Source organism: Oncorhynchus mykiss, chromosome 23 (assembly GCF_057628025.1).
Source record: "Oncorhynchus mykiss isolate SJ-2025 chromosome 23, ASM5762802v1, whole genome shotgun sequence".
Classification (NCBI taxonomy): domain Eukaryota; kingdom Metazoa; phylum Chordata; class Actinopteri; order Salmoniformes; family Salmonidae; genus Oncorhynchus; species Oncorhynchus mykiss.
The window spans coordinates 30,652,656-30,670,146 of NC_143044.1; the positions used below are offsets into that span (position 1 = coordinate 30,652,656).

Sequence of the window (17,491 nt, forward strand, 5' to 3'; positions counted from 1 at the left end):
TTTTCTGGTGAAAACTTTGGTGCTGTTTGTTATTCTTGCAGTGGTCAATAATGGGGCCTTATGTTGGAAATGCCATTCTAAATGTATCAGAAGGCTTAAATGCTAACATAGATTAATACATTTCAAGAAATGCTCTGCTTTTTTTCCTGCTCAGGGAATTGACATTTTGGTGTGACGATAAGTTATGTAAATGGTGACGACTCTTGTTGACAGTATGGTGGCTAACATGGAGCTGTCGTCTCACTGGCCAGATTCTAGCCTCGTTCAAATACTACCTCACATTTATTTTTGTGCATAAAACTCTCCGTTGTACCACAACCATCAAATGCATCGAGGACTCGCTAGTCGTTGCTATTCTCCCTTTCTGGGTTGGCTACAAGGCTCTCCTCCTCCGCCCTCCCTTTGACAAATCGGATCATGCCTCCATTCTGCTCCTCCCCACTTATAGGCAGAAACTTGGTCTGACAAATCAGAATCTATCCTTCAAGATTGTTTTGATCACATGGACTGGGAAATGTTCAGGGTCACCTCCTGAGAATAGTATCGACATATACACTGACTTAGTGACTGGTTTAATCAGGAAGTGCATAGAGAATGTTGTTCCCACTGTGGCAATTAGAACTTATCCAAACCAAAATTCATGGATAGATCAAGGGGCCAGGGTTCCGGTCTAGAAGAACAGTTGACTACTCCTACAGTTTTGCTTCGGTACTACAGTTTTAACTGAAAGACAATTTCCATAGGCGGGCATATAGAGATGTCAGATTTGAAATTTGTGCACTTAACATCGATTGAATTATTCAATTCGTTGTCACAGACATCTTTTTTTTCTAGCACTTATAGCCTAAGATATCATTTTATATTCATCCACATGTCTGCCATGTTTTTGGATAACGTGATGTCGCTGATCCCTGTGCACACCAAGTGTACATTTGCTGTTAGTCCGTATAAACCGGATGCAACCCGGATATAGACGGTCCATGGATTGGTGTATGTGAACATGAGTAGGTTACCTTGAAAACAACAGGCGGACATCTTGGGCAGACAGTCTACAGTATTTATTACACCTCAGTGGGATAGATGGCAGCATGGAGCTGCTGATCAGTCTCACTGTCCAGGTTATAGCCTGGTTCAAATATTACCTCAAGTTATTTTTGGCAAAAAACTCATCACAACTGCCAAATGTGTTCTACATTAGTTGAAAAACTTAAGTGTGAACAGAGTTTGGCACGCTATATAGGGCTATCGTTAAAAGAAGTGCACTATATAGGGTCTGGAGAGCAGGCTGTTTTAGGGCTCTACTCAATCAGATCCACTTTAGCCGACAGTGTCAGAGGTGGGACTGCATTAGAGCTGTCAAAGCCACAAACACCTCCTGGCATTATAACTGAAGTGGACATTGCCTTTGAGTCACATTAAGAGAAATCGCATGCAGCCTTGTTTACAAGTTCGAACACTGGAATGTAAGATGAAATCTACAGCTCGATTAGGCTTCATTTATTTATTATAAAAAATGTACTTTACCCCCTTTTTCTCCCCAATTTCGATCTTCTATCATCGCTGCAACTCCCCAACGGGCTTGGGAGGCGAAGGTCGAGTCATGCTTCCCCCGAATTATGACCCGCCAAACCACGCTCAACACCCACCTGCTTAACCAGGACCAGTGTGTTGGAGTAAACATTGTTCACCTCCCTTTGACAAATCAGATCATGCCTCCATTCTGCTCCTACCCACCTTTAGGCAGAAACTTGGTCTGACCAATCGGAATCTATGCTTTAAGATTGTTTTGATCACGCAAACTGGGAAATGTTCCAGGTAACCCTGTGAGAATAGTATCAATACACTGACTCTGTAACTGGGTTAATCAGGAAGTGCATTGTGGATGTTGTTTCCACTGTGATGATTAGAACTCCACTGTGACGAACCAGAACCAGCTATGACCTTAATTAAGGCAATTTAAGATGAAAACCGACAGTACAGGGACAAAGTGGAGTCAATTCAACGGCTTAGACACGAGACCCAGAAAATCACCGATTATAAAGAGAAAGCCAGCCACATCACGTACACCGACACCTCACTCCAGGACAAGCTAAACACCTTCATCCTGCTTAGAGGAAAATAACATTGAGCCGCCGACGCGGGCCCCCATCACTCATGAGAACTGTGTGCTTGCTCGGGTTCTCCATGGCTGATGTGAGTAAGCCAATCTTTCTTTCATCATCCCATCCTATTCAGGCTGCCAGCCCAGACGTCATCGCAAGCTGCGTCCTCAGAGCATGTGCAGAACAGCTGGCTGGAGTGTTTATGGACATATTCCGTCTCTCCATATCCCAGTTTGTTGTCCCCACTTGCTTCAAGGTGTCCAGCATTGTTCCTGTACCCAAGAAAGTGAAGGTAACTGAATTAAATGACTATTGCCACGTAGCACTCACTTCTGTCATAATGAAGTGCTTTGCAAGGTTAGTTAAGGACCATAACCCTTCACCTTACCCGACACTCTAGACCCACTACAATTCGTATACCGCCCACACAGATCCACGGACGACACAATCGCCATTGAACTGCACACTGCCCTATCCCACCTGGACAAGAGAAATACTGTACCTATGTAAGAATGCTGTTCATCCACTACAGCTCAGCCTTCAACACCATAGTGCCCTCCAAGTTCATCACTAAACACAGAACCCTGGGTCTGAACCCCTCCCTGTGAATCTTGTCCTGGACTTCCTGACGGGCCAACCCAAAGTGGTGAAGGTAGGCAACAACACCTCCCCCTCGTTGATCCTCATGGGGGACCCCACAGGGGTGTCATGCTCAGCCCCCTCCTGTACTCCCTGTTCACATGACTGTGTGGCCACGCACATCTCCAACTCAACCATCAAGCTTGCTGATGACACAACAGTATTAGGCCTGATTATCAACAACGACGGATCAGCCTACCGGGAGGAGATGAGAGCCATGAGGAGAATCCTACGAAGCAGGTTTGAGGAGTTAGCAAGGCTACTTTGGTTCAACCTGGGATAAGCGGTCATACCAAAGTGTCTCACCTTTTAGCCAGGTAAATTTCTATGGCAACAAATCATTCAGAACTAACCTGCTCCGGGGCAGGCTAACTCACTTACCCTGAATGAAATGACTGAGTTAAGGACCAATGAAATCAGATTCCGTCCTTCTTGCGAAGATTGCATCATCATCCCCTTCATTTAAGGAAGACAACAAATGCAATATTTTATAAATTACAACTTGTTTTTTTTTAATAGCAATGTTAAAATATATCAGTAATGACAGAATGCATTTTAAACATAATGCAATGTAACACTTTATGACTTCATAATAAATACATTGACAGGAGTGGGTAAAAAGCCCCTGTCCACACAGATAGAATTTTGTCTTTTGGAAGGCTGTCATTGTAAATAAGAATTTGTTCTTAACTGACTAAAGGTTAAATAAATAAAAAATCTAGTAAAAAAGGTGGTTGTGCATTGATAAGCACGCCAAAGACAGCATTAACGATAAGTAATAAAATAATGGCGGCACTTCTAAAAGCCTATTTCACACCATAGCCTAATGAATTTGCAAGTTAACTTTTCTTTCATTTTTCATTTTGGAACCCTGCTGCAATAGCCTATCCATGACACGGATCGACGAGTTGTGCGTTCCGAGATGCCGTTCTACACAACACTGTTGTACCGTTATTTGTCTGTTTATGGCCAGCCAGTTGGTTTGCACAATTCTTGCCATTCTCCTTCAACCCCTCTCATCAACGAGCTGTTTCGTCCACAGGACTGCCGCTGACTATATGTTTTTTGTTTGTCACACCATTCTCGGGAAACCCTACACCCTGTTGTGCATTAAAAAAGCCCAGGTAGGCGGCTGTTTATGAGATACTGGATCATACCATGCTCAAAGTCGTTTAGGTCACTCTTTTTGCCCATTCTAACATTCAATCGAATAGTAACTGAATCCTTCGATGCCTGTCTGCCTGTTTTATATAGCAAGCCATGTGACTCACTGTCTGTAGGAGGGCTCTATTTTCATAAACTGGGTGCTGTACCTAATAAACTGACCAGTGAATGTATGTGTGTGTGTACATTGTACTATCAGTTGGTGAGAGCCTCAAATACCACATTAATTTATACATATCCACTGTAATCACAGTAAATTTAGTTCCTGTTTTTGTCATGTCTTTGGTCACGTGCACGTGGGTCAAACAAAAACACCATAATGTGCTGCATCGATGACGTCGTCCCCACAGTGACTGTATGTACATATTCCAACCAGAAGTCATGGATAACAAGCAACATCCGCACTGAGCTAATGGGTAGAGCTGCTGCTTTCAAGGAGCGGGACTCTAACCCGGAAGCTTGTAAGAAATCCCGCTATGCCCTCCGACGAACCATCAAACAGGCAAAGTGTCAAAACAGGACTAAGATCGAATCGTACTTCACCGGCTCCGATGCTCGTCGGATGTGGCAGGGCTTGCAAACTATTACAGACTACAAAGGGAAGCACAGCCGAGCGCTGCCCAGTGACACGAGCCTACCAGACGAGCTGTATTACTTCTATGCTCACTTCAAGGCAAGTAAAACTGAAACATGCATGAGAGCATCAGCTGTTCTGGACGACTGTGTGATCACGCTCTCCACAGCCGATGTGAGTAAGACCTTTAAACAGGTCAACATTCACAAGGCCACAGGGCCAGACAGATTACCAGGATGTGTACTCCGAGCATGCGCTGACCAACTGGCAAGTGTCTTCACTGACATTTTTAACCTCTCCCTTTCTGAGTCTGTAATACCAACATGTTTCAAGCAGACCACCATAGTCCCTGTGCCAAAGAACACTAAGGTAACCTGCCTAAATGACTACCGACCCATAACACTCACGTCTGTAGCCATAAAGTGCTTTGAAAGGTTGGTCATGGCTCACAACACCATTATCCCAGAAACCGTAGACCCACTCCAATTTGCATACAGCCCCAACATATCCACAGATGATGCAATCTCTATTGCACTCCACACTGCCCTTTCACACCTGGACAAAAGGAACACCTATGTGAGAATGCTATTCATTGACTACAGCTCAGCGTTCAACACCATAGTGCCCTCAAAGCTCATTACTAAGCTAAGGACCCTGGGACTAAACACCTCCATCTGCAACTGGATCTTGGACTTCCTGACGGGCCGCCCCCAGGTGGTAAGGGTAGGTAACAACACATCCGCCACGATGATCCTCAATACAGGGGCCCCTCAGGGATAAGTGCTCAGTCCCCTCCTGTACTCCCTGTTCACGCATGACTGCATGGCTAGGCACGACTCCAACACCATCATTAAGTTTGCCGATGACACAACAGTGGTAGGCCTGATCACCAACAACAACGAGACAGCATATAGGGAGGTCAGAGACCTGGTCGTGTGGTGCCAGGACAACAACCTCTCCCTCAACATGATCAAGACTAAGGAGATGATTGTGACTATAGGAAAAGGAGGACCGAGCACGCCCCCATTCTCATCAACAGGGCTGTAGTGGAGCAGGTTGAGAGCTTCAAGTTCCTTGGTGTCCACATCACCAACAAACTAACATAGTCCAAACACAATAAGACAGTCGTGAAGAGGGCACGACAAAACATATTCCCTCTCAGGAGACTGAACAGATTTGGCATGGGGCCTCAGATCCTCATAAGGCTCTACAGCTGCACCATCGAGAGCATCCTGACTGGTTGCATCACTGCCTGTTATGACAACTGCTTGGCCTCCTACCACAAGGCACTACAGAGGGTAGTGAGTACGGCCCAGTACATCACTGGGGCCAAGCTTCTTGCCATCAAGGACCTCTATACCTGACGGTGTCAGAGGAAGGCCCTAAAAATGGTCAAAGACTACAGTCAACCTCATCATAGACTTTTCTCTCTGCTACTGCACAGCAAACGGTACCGGAGTGCCAAGTCTAGGTTCAAGAGGCTTCTAAACAGCTTCTACCCCCCACTCTTTTACGCTGCTGCTACTCTCTGTTATTATCTATGCATAAGTCAATTTAATAACTGTACCTACATGTATATATTACCTCAACTAAACGGTGACTCTGTACCGGTACCCCCTTTATATAACCTCGCTATTGTTATTTTATTTATTTATTATTTTATTTTATTCTGCTCTTTAATTATTTATTATTTTTATTTAGGTATTTTTCTTAAAACTGCATTGTTGGTTAAGGGCTTGTAATTAAGCATTTCACTGTAAAGTCTACACCTGCTGTAGATTTCACCTGCTGGATAAATCTGAAGCATCCGGTTGGAATTTCCCCTCCCCACCAAATATGATGAGGATAGTAAACCCAGTAGCCGACAGTGGGAGCATGGATTTGAGCCGACATTCTTTTATTCTAATTGAAGAAAAACCCGATCTCAATACAGTTCTGTTCCAAAAACTAAAATCTGTTACGAAGAGAGTGCGCTAGGTTTGGTAAATGTGACCCTTTGTCAAGGTTTCTCAAAATTACATCGTTTACAATGAGTGCAAGGGCAAATTGAGTTAATGCCCACGAGCATTTCAGACGGAAGGCGTTCCCTACCGAAAATATGCATACATGTTAGAACGCGCCAATAGGATCTCGCTAGCTTATGCTTGTTCTGCCCACCATGTGTGATATGCTCCCATTGAAAACTGGGTTAGTTATAAAAATATTTGCTGCTGTGTAGCTGATCTGTCCATAAGGAAACATTGCCCCCTGGTGGTTCTTTTGTATCACCACAACATACCTCAGTATGTCGTGACTGTAGTACAGAGAGGGAGGAACTAGACTGTCACAGCACGCACCAAGGCAGCTTAGTCAATGAGAATCAATTCTACTTGTCAATAACAATCGGTTGTCATTATTGACTTCTTCACAACTCAATTGCTTCACTTCTGAGCATGTGAACACAAACCTTCTAGAACACTAAAAACTGTGGAACCATAGACTCAGAACACTGATGACTAGAGCCGAGGGCAAAACCTAAGAACATTCTATAGAACACCTGCATGAAGGCTTAAGTAATGATCTATTCCTGATATGGCATTACATTGTTTGAGTAATACACTACTCTTTATTTGCACCCAACACTGAGATGTGTACACACACAGAGTAATCATATTTGAATCCAAGGTCAAGAGTCACTAACACAGGCTGCTTCTCAAATGGCACCCTATTTTGCTATATAGTGCTCTAATTCTGGTCAATAATAGTGGACTATATAGGAAATAGGGTGCCATTTGGAATGCATGCAAAATGTCCAAAAAGTAATTGTCCTTCCAGCCAGTTATGGAATGTGTGATTGGAGATACTCAGACAGTACAAACAGTGCATGATGAATAGCATCACTTGAATTATACACTGTGTCACATTAACATTGAGATAGTAGCTAGGTTTCAATTCAATTGGCTACAGATTTTTCAAGCAAATATTCTAAAAACTGCTTAAAAAAAAGCTTATTTCCCACTAGAGATATGTTTTCATCAAATTGACTTGTTGCGGATAAAAGTCTGTGTGTGATGACATAGTGCAAAGTAACTTTTGCAGTTAAATTCCAATGGACTGAATAAAAAATACAAGTTAAATGGGTTTCCATTGCATTTTCAACTCAACTGCTGTTTTTTGCCACACCCATTTTTTTTTTTTTGTATTTATGTCTGTAATAAAGCACTTTTGTGGGGAAAAACTCATTCTGATTGTCTGTGCTTGGCTCCCCAGTGGATGGGCCTGGCTCCCAAGTGGGTGGTCCTATGCCCTCCCAGGCCTACCCGTGGCTGCGCCCCTGCCCAGTCATGTGAAACCCATAGATTAGGCCCTAATTTATTTAAATTGACTGATTTCCTTATATGAACTGTAACTCAGTAAAATCATTGAAATTGTTGCATTTATATTTTGGTTCAGTATATTTATCAAACGGTAGCCAAGCATCGATCCTGTCACCAGAATAAGACCCTCGATATTTAGTGGAAAGGTGCATCAAGCGCCTCACCATGCACTTTCATCAGTTACTCACAACTTATTTCCTCTGTAACCTAATAAACTGTATGCTTTTCTGAGTCATAGTGGGAGGACCACACAACATATCAAGTTTACTTCAATATGATGGTTATTATAAATATGTGTTTCCACCACCATTTCTCACAGAATTAATTTTACAGACACAAAAAGATCCCACTTTGTCAAGTGTATTTTGTTTTGTCAACATTTCGAAAGTTTACAGACAAATCTGCTGTTTCCATCAGGCCTCGTGACATTTTTTTTTATCCAACATGTACTTTACTCGCATAAAAAGGTGGTTTGTGGTACAAAAAGAGAATTCAAACACATTTGAACATCTCCCTTAGAATTACAAAGATTCTTTGAAAATAAAGACAAACAAGGAGAAAGCTATTTAGCCTATGAACCGAAGATGCTGATTGGCTCATCTATAAAAACTGTCAGATGCTCTCCCTGATTGGACAATGATTAAGAAGGCAGGTGTGCGTGTGTTCATAGGCCCTTGTTGAAGTAGACGTATTGTACACTGTCCCCGTAATGACACAAGATGGACTCTCTTAGCTCTGGCTCCAGTTTAGACACAGCCATGGAGCTGAAAGAAAGGGAGAGGAAGAGTGAGAGAGACCTAAACCAAGGGAGAGCCTAATACTAAAACAGCTACTAACATCATGAAGGTGCAAAACTGAATGTTGCCCAGTCGACAGGCTACTTACCATTGCTGAGGGAACAGGGAGCAGGCTGCAGGCACCATGAAGACCAGGCTGCAAAACAGACAGTTAGGTGACTGTGCCTACTGAGACATGTACGTTACATCCCAAATGGTACCCTATTTCCCCCCCCCCAAAAAAAACCCAACCCTGAACCAAACAAATCTTCCTGGTGCAACCTGCTAAAACAGTCCTACTTACAACGCTCCCACCATTATGACTTGTAAAGGTCCGTGGAAGAAGGTGATCCTCTGTTAACCGAAAGATAGAGCTTATTAGCAATAAACTGCAATGCAACGCAAGACAGAATCCACACTGTCAGCATGTTTAGTCAAGAACAACGTAACTGTGGATATTTAGTCAATAGCACTGTAACTAGGAATGCTTATTCAATAACTGTGTAGCTAGCTAGCATATGCATGTCTAGTAGCAGTATTTGGTGTATTTGAATAAAAGACCCACCTGCATAAACTTGAATTTCTCAAGTCTCTGCATGATGACGGGGAGAATGACTAGGAGGAGAGGGGGAAAGGGAGAAAAAAAATTGATAAAGGAGAGGGTGGCAGGTGGAAACAAGAGGAGAGGAATGAGTCATTGAAGGGAGCAACAGGGTCACACCAACACAGCTCCACTTTCCATCGTCTATGGAGCGAGGACTGAGCTCAAACTCTACAGCTCCCCTCCTCCTTAAACCTCTGAAACGTACTCATTCCTGGTGCTGCCATGGTAATTCGGGAAATGACCACCTGGGTGATGCCCTTCACAGCTGCTTTCTGGAAAGAAAGAAGAAAGAAATTGTGGGAACGGAGGTGTAGGTACAATGTAATTGCTCTGCTCTTGTGTAACAGTCAGAAATAGGATATTTAGTAGAATATTTAAATATCCAGACATTCCCAGTGCTGCTACCTTGGAATGGCCAAGTTTGTTTCCATTCTCATCTGTTACAGCTATGCCATTCAGGAGCTCCCTGAGAAAAGAGAAGGTCAACAACTCACTGTTGTCTTCATGGGGGACGCTAATACACTATCAAAATAGATGCTAATACTCAAGTGACTTCAATTAAGCATGTACTCACTGTTGCCTCATCATTGGAATATTGACACAGTTAGCGGACGCCACAGCTGCAAACGGAACCCAGCGCGCCACCAGCGGAGGGGCCCTCTACAGAGGAGGGCGGAGACAAGACGGCAAGGGGAAGTTGAACATGTAATCAAATCAAACCAGTCTGTGTTGTGTTCTTTGAACTGTACCTTTGTGTAGAAGTTAAGTCCCACAGCAGTGGCTAGAGCAGTGCTAGTTGCTGTTAAATAGGCTACTCCGATTTGACTGAAGGGGTAGAGAAAAGAGATTGAGTATAAGACATTTAAATAGCTCTTAATATTCTCCATGTACATTGCAATACATTCACCACAGCAGTGTATGGGTGTGTGTGGTCTGCAGGGTCTTACTTGGGTGTGATGGGGGAAGCTGCATTTCTGTTGGTGTAGTTGACCAGAGCATTAAACGACTGATTCACCCACTGCCAGAACACTACAGCAGGGACTGTCCTAGAGAGAGAGAAAATGATAGAAAGAGGAAGAGAGTGGGGAAAGAGGAATATAAATGTAGGATTAGAAGTCACCGCTCCAAACTCACCTATGGTCGGCTAACGTAAAGATCGGTTGTCAAATCTGTGTGTGTGTGTGTACCTGTAGAACTGAAGCATACCGCCCGTTATGGCCATCCCTCCGGGCACCTGGAAGGACATCCGACCAATCAGGTTCATGCGATCGCCAGTGTCAGGGTGAAAGGCAGAGTCATAGAGCTTCTTGGCGTAGTGCAGCTGTTCCTCTGTGGTGCCGGGGGGAACGGACCCCGCTCTAGAACAGGAGAACCACACAGAACCCAAATTCTCGTCACAGGGAACAAAAACTGCAGACATAATGGAATTACAACTTCAGTGCTATAATAATATAATTTGGTGGTGCTTAATTATATTTGTCCTATTAGACACATGTACAAGTGTGTATTGGAAATGTGTTTCCATATTATCCTAACTCCACCTGAGACACCAGCAGAGAGTTGTGGTCAGAGCCAGGGTCCAGCATTTAACCAGTGTCCCTGGAGAAAATAGGGCTAAGTGCCTTGCTCAAGGGCACAACAGATGTTTCTACTTGTCGGCTCTGGGATTCGAACCAGCAACCTTTGGGTTACCTGCCAAATGCTCTAACCTCATGGTGTCTGTGTGTGCGTTACCTGCAGCTCTCCACCAGTGCTTTAGCCTCATCCAGTCGTGAGTCCGGCAGTAGTGCTGTCCTCCAGTCTGTGATGTTGGCAAAGTGCTTCAATCTTCCCATAAACGTGGACTGATCCCACCGTGGCACGTCAATGTCAAACCCGCTCACTGCCATCGTGACCCTCCGCCTCACAACCTAGGTCTAAAGTCACAAATATGGTCTCCAAACCACCTCACCTGTCCAAAACAGAGTCGAGCCTGCAGTCAATGTTTGGCTTCTTGGTCCTGTACCAACCTGGTCCACTCAGCTCTTCCAGTCTGACTCTGTAAATACAGAAACTCCTGAGTCTTCCTGTTTTCAGTTGTTAGAATAGCCTTGACTTTAGTATAAGCTTTAAAAAAAAAAAAAAAGGTGTAGAACTAATCTTGGGACCACATACAGTATGTTATTATAGTATCATAATTTGCATCCTCAGTATCCTTTGTAAAAAATAAAATAATAAAATCTCTCCTCCCAGGGTTCTCTGGGTAACCTACTTTCTAACCAATCAGACCTGCTCAGAGCAGAGAGCTATAACTTTTGAACCCAGCCTTGGGGCAGCCCTCCCTGTGGTTCCTGCGGTGTCTCTCTGTTTCTCACTCAGCAAACAACTAATCAGAGTTGATTTTCTCACAGGAGACTGAGTAACAGAATCAGTTTAATTAATAAACCACCCTTCCAGAGTTCCCTCAAAGTTCATCTGGGGTCACAGTGTGGCATTGTCTGCATCAGAGCATTTCCTTCCTACCCATTTCAAACAGCCATAGAGAGTGTGTAGCATCTGAAGCAGCAAAAAAACAGTATGTTGACCAGGGTTAAATCTCAATAGACTGAAAATGTCTTCCTCTACTTGTCTCCTTTCTTTCATCTGTATTGATGTTAAAAAAATTGATAAGTTCAAACAGATCTCCAGATTAAAGTATAACCTCTAAGGTTTTTTAGATCAGTGCATGCAAAAAGACTAGGGGAGGAGGGAAAGGAGGCCATTCTAGAGAGTATTGAAATGCACCTAGGACAGCCAGGCTAGAAGCAAGCTGGATCCAGAGCTGGTCAGAGCTGTTTGTTTGAACAGCAGGGTCATGCACTCTCTGCTGTAGCTGCACAATGAGCAGGAATGAACCCAGACCAAGCCCAGTATCTCAGTACAGCGACATATCACTATATCACTGACCAAGTAAATGGATGAATAAACATTAATTAATGAACAAACGTTTTGTATGAATGGTGTGAAGAGAGATAGAGTAAGGGCCGAGAGAGAGAGAGAGAGAGAGAGAGAGAGAGGACTGGGAGGAAGATGTGAATTAATAACAAGGGGGTCAGAGTTGAAGAGAAGCCTGAAAGTGTGTGATGTGATGAGGTTGAGAATAAAGTAAGGATATTATCAACCACAGGTATTTATTTCCCCCAGGGCGGGCTAGTTAGACTGGACTTCAATCATCAACGGCTACATCTCAATACTCTAGTGTGGCCCCTCTCCTCTCCTTCATCTGCACTTATCTGAAAACACAGGGTGTGAAACCTTTGCTTGACGACTCAAACTGAATTCTTCCTCTGCTATATGATCGCAGAAAATACATGTTTGTGGGTGTGGCTGGGCAGTTGGTCCCCAAGTGTCTGGTCTGGAGGGTGAAGTCACAAGCTCTACTGGTCGGCTACTGCATAGCAGCATAGAGGTCCAAAAGCCCTGATCTGCCCTATGTAATTTACGATTGTCATTACTTTTTGGGGCTCTAAAATCTGTTTATTGTGATCATGTTCGATCCCCACTGTGAATTATTGGAAAGTCATCTACAAATTGAGATATTTCATTAACTAGTGATCAATTCTGACTACTACATTTGTCGTCACACAGGACCACATGCTGACAGACCAACCATCCGCTGCAGTCTAGAGGCTCTGGTTGACTCAAGCAGGATGAAAACTACTATGTCGACCATAAATAATCCTTTGCTGGTGCCATTCAGCCAGAGATCATTTTGAGGAGATGGGAAACTCCATTAGAATCTTATTAATCCCCATTTTGTACGCTGCCCACGCGTCGTTAATGTGCCCCGCTGTGCATTCTGGGAGATTCTGGGACAAGGCGAGCGCTCCTTCAGGGAGTGAGCTCCTTCAGGAAGTGAATGGGAGTGAATTGAGCTCTAGGTCAAAAAAGAAACATTAGCATGAATTTCGTTAACAAGAAGTACAACATTACACATATTTTCCGAGATAGTTAAATTGTTCTAGTAATATCGTATAGCTTTGGAATCGTGACATGACTTAGGCTGGTTTCTCTACTCAAATGCCGCATTCAAAACAACTGGAAACTCGAAAATCTCAGTCGGAGCTCGTTTTTTCCCGAGTTCCCAGATGTCTTGAACGCCCGGAAGTCGGAGATTTTTGAAGGCGGCATGCTTCAATTTCAAATACTTCCGGATTCATGCACCATCGGGAGATGTTTTTAAGATTACGTGTATGACGTAAGCGCTAACACTAGCTACTGGTTAAGGTCTATGGGAGCAATGTGGTTGGGTTGACATGCAAGTGAAACCTGTTCTACAGAACCGGTGCAAATAAAGGAAAGGAAATGAGGAGGAGAAGCAAAGATAAATGAGATGTTCCGAGTCTGTGTAGTTAAAACATGAGAGAACTAGTAACCTAAAAAGGCTTTAGTAAAGACATGTCGATGTGCAATTATCTGCAGCAGTAAACAAGTAGCTAGCTAGATTCAAAGCAATTGTGCAAGACTGTCGAGAAGCTAGATTAATTGTTGACATCCATCCTGTGCCTCCAAGTCTAGAACAGCTGCACTCATCCTTATGCATTGGACCATCATATTGACCAGCCTAGTTAAATTAAATAAAAAAAAGCTATCATTCAGACTGATGCAACTTGCCTGTCACGTTACCCGCATTTTGCGAAGCATGCTAGCAGCTTTGTCCAGAAATGAGAGAAGAGATAGCTGGCAACAAAAACACTAACTGTATCAATATCTGCAACAAAGTAGCAGAAGAAACATACGTTACCTTTCAGCGCTGGACTGCAAGATGACACAATGTCACTTGCTAAATGTTTCAAGTCAAGATCTCAGCAGTTAGTGTAGTAAGGGGAGGGTGCACGTGGCACCGCTTCCTCCAATCACAGCCTGGGGCAGCTCCCTTTCCGAACTTCGGCCTCCATAAATAAATACTTTTTAATCAAATAAAATATATACTCATATGTACTTTCAGTCATCTCATCTTTTAAACTCTGTATGCAGTAAATCTTTACCTTTGTATTTCTAAAGCAACGGCAAAATACATAATTATGGCTAAAGCGACCTCACAATGATAAATAGACAATATAGATAAATACACAGTGTTGCTATTTATGCCTCCGCTTGTATTTTTGAAGTGAGGAATGTTTTGTTCACAGAGATGTTAATATTAGCGAAAGTGGCTAATTGTAACGATAAATTAATTTGCTTTACGTGTGAGTTTGTGTAAAACGTCATCACGCCCTAGTAACCTCGACAGGGTCTTGGAAAGGTAGATCGCTAGCTAAAGCAACAATATGGTGAGGTAAATTTACTGTGATACGTTGCTATTATAATGTATTATAATGTTTCCTCTTCAAATTACTGCCACTGTACCCTTCATAAATTGGTGAAAAATTAAGATGTTGGAAAAGCTGACTGCAGGGCCAGCGGTCTTGTTGCTCTATTGGTTTAGCTAGCATCATTATGAGATGTGCAGCCTAGTAGTATAGCTAACTAGCGAGGTAAACTCAATTGAAACTGTTGCTAGCTGCATAATTAGTTAGCTAGTTCAGTCGCTTCAGAACACTTTCCCTCTTTGAAACCACCGTGTCATCCTGAAGAGAGCGTCATTATTTCGAGAATAGTTCTCTATTTTCTGTATCCTCTTAGGGCTGGGCGACATGGCCAAAATATCATATCATGGTATTTTTCAAATGTTACGATATTTTATGTTTTTGATTAATAAAAGTTCTACATTTGCTGTATGAGTAGTGTGTGACTCTAGGGTGGGAACACATATATTCTACATTATTTCAATGGGTCTTTCTCCATTCGGATTGTTTTATACTGTTCAATTCAACTTCAAACTAAAATAATTTCCTGCATTTCCATCAATTCTTGCATTTCCTGCACTCATTTGAGATTATTTCCACACTGCCACGATATGGGCCTTATTTTTAACCAAACGTTGCAATTGCGATTTAGATCAAAACACTTGGGTGAACTTTTGGAATCATGGAAATAGAAAGTTTATTGTAATTCTATATTTAGAATATAAATAATAGTGAGCATTTTGAATACAGTGTTGTTTTACATGACAACGAATGAAAATGCCATGGACGAGTAATTGAACAGGGTAGGATCCAAAGGGATGTAACGTGTTTCCTAGGCGACCCTATAATCTTTGGTAGTGATGGGCATTCCGGCTCTTTTCAGTGAGCCGGCTCGTTCGGCTCAGCTCACCAAAATGAACCGGCTCTTTTGGCTCACAAACGGCTCTTTTAAAAAAAATGTTTTGTATTTTTTCAAGTCAAACAGTTTGCGATAATTTGACTATGATTGGTGTTAAAACAATTCTATAATTAAATTATTAAATGAAATCATACTATACCTTAACCACAATGTATTTAAAAATGCATTGGGTTGTTATGAAAAAGAATGCTATTAAACATTTGCATTTAAAGTATAACTTTTTAATGTATATGAACAAAGTGCATATAAATCTAACCATTCAAAATGAATACAATCAGGACATCATAATAGAGTATTGCACCATATCAAAGAAAAATGGCAACATCCCACAAATTGAAATAAATCTAAAAAAGGATGCTATTACACATGCATTTAAAGTAGAGGTCGACAGATTATGATTTTTCAACGCCGATACTGATTTATTGGAGGACCAAAAAAAAGCTGATACCGATTAATCGGACGATTTTTGTACGTGTGTGTATAATATATATGTAATAATGACAATTACAACAATACTGAATGAACACCCTTATTTTAACTTAATATAATACATAAATAAAAATCAATTTGGTCTCAAATAAATAATGAAACATGTTCAATTTGGTTTAAATAATGCAAAAACAGTGTTTGGAGTAGAAAGTAAAAGTGCAATATGTGCCATGGAAAAAAAGCTAACATTTAAGTTCCTTGCTCAGAACATGAGAACATATGAAAGCTGGTTCCTTTTAACATGAGTCTTCAATATTCCCAGTTAAGAAGTTTTAGGTTGTAGTTATTATAGGACTATTTCTCTCTATACTGTTTGTATTTCATATACCTTTGACTATTGGATGTTCTTATAGGCACTATAGTATTGCCAGCCTAATCTCGGGAGTTGATAGGCTTGAAGTCATAAACACCGCTGTGCTTCAATCATTGCGAAGAGCTGCTGGCAAACGTGGGAAAGTGCTGTTTCAATGAATGCTTACGAGCCTGCTGCTGCCTACCACCGCTCAGACTGCTCTGTCAAATCATAAACTTAATTCTATATTAATAAACACACAGGAATACGAGCCATAGGTCATTAATATGGTCAAATCCGTAAACTCTAATTTCGAAAACAAAATGTTTATTCTTTCAGTGAAATACCGAACCGTTACGTATTTTATCAAACGTGTGGCATCCCTAAGTCTAAATATTGCTGTTACATTGCGCAACCTTCAATGATATGTCATAATTATGTAAAATTCTGGCTAAGTAATTACGGCCTTTGTTAGGAAGAAATGGTCTTCACACAGTTCTCAACGAGCCAGGCGGCCCAAACTGCTGCATATACCCTGACTCTGCTTGCACAAAATGAAAGAGAAGTGACACAATTTCCCTATTTAATATTGCCTGCTAACATGAATTTCTTTTAACTAAATATGCAGGTATAAAGATAATATACTTGTGTATTGATTTTAAGAAAGGCATTGATGATGGGTGCAACGACAGTGCTTTTTTTTGCGAATGCGCTTGTTAAATCATCACCCGTTTGGCGAAGTAGGCTGTGATTCGATAATAAATTAACAGGCACCGATTATTTGCAACGCAAGACATGCTAGTTAAACTAGTAATATCATCAACCATGTGTAGTTAACTAGTGATTATGTTAAGATTGATTGTTTTTTATAATATAAGTTTAATGCTAGCTAGCAACTTACCTTGGCTCCTTGCTGCACTCACGTAACAGGTGGTCAGCCTGCCACGCAGTCTCCTCGTGGAGTGCAATGTAAACGGCCATAATCGGTGTCCAAAAATGCCAATTACCGATTCTTATGAAAACTTGAAATCTGCCCTAATTAATCGGCCATGCCCATTAATCGGTCGACCTCTAAAGTATAACTTTTTAAAATGTATATAAACAAAGTGCATATAAATGTAACAATTCAAAACTAATACAATCTGAACAAAATAATATAATATTGTTCCATATCAAAGAAAAATAAATAAATGTGCAAAACTGCAGCTTCCCACATAAAACCTTAAACTGTTCCCTCTTCTCTCCTTTATTGACATGTTTTTTTTTTATT

The 17,491-nt window shown here is 41.9% G+C and overlaps 1 protein-coding gene across 1 annotated transcript; it reads right to left on the minus strand.

The window, feature by feature from the left end:
- Positions 1 to 8,172: 8,172 nt before the first annotated feature.
- sfxn2 (sideroflexin 2) lies at positions 8,173 to 11,118 on the minus strand. Its single transcript, XM_021581009.3, has 11 exons — positions 10,950 to 11,118; positions 10,403 to 10,573; positions 10,163 to 10,261; positions 9,965 to 10,040; positions 9,790 to 9,875; positions 9,621 to 9,681; positions 9,421 to 9,487; positions 9,177 to 9,226; positions 8,916 to 8,965; positions 8,721 to 8,768; positions 8,173 to 8,599 (listed from the first exon to the last, which is right to left on the minus strand). The coding sequence occupies exons 1-11, from the start codon at positions 11,102 to 11,104 to the stop codon at positions 8,500 to 8,502; spliced, it is 963 nt and encodes a 320-aa protein (XP_021436684.1). The 5' UTR covers positions 11,105 to 11,118; the 3' UTR covers positions 8,173 to 8,499.
- Positions 11,119 to 17,491: the final 6,373 nt, after the last annotated feature.

Coding starts and splice junctions, on each gene's coding strand:
- sfxn2 (XM_021581009.3), bottom strand. CDS start 11,104: ATGGCAGTGAGCGGGTTTGACATTGACGTGCCACGGTGGGATCAGTCC. Junction 9,227..9,420: donor CATGGCAGCACCAGGAATGA/GTACGTTTCAGA, acceptor CTCTCCTCCTAG/TCATTCTCCCCGTCATCATG. Junction 8,600..8,720: donor TCCCTGTTCCCTCAGCAATG/GTAAGTAGCCTG, acceptor CCTTTCTTTCAG/CTCCATGGCTGTGTCTAAAC.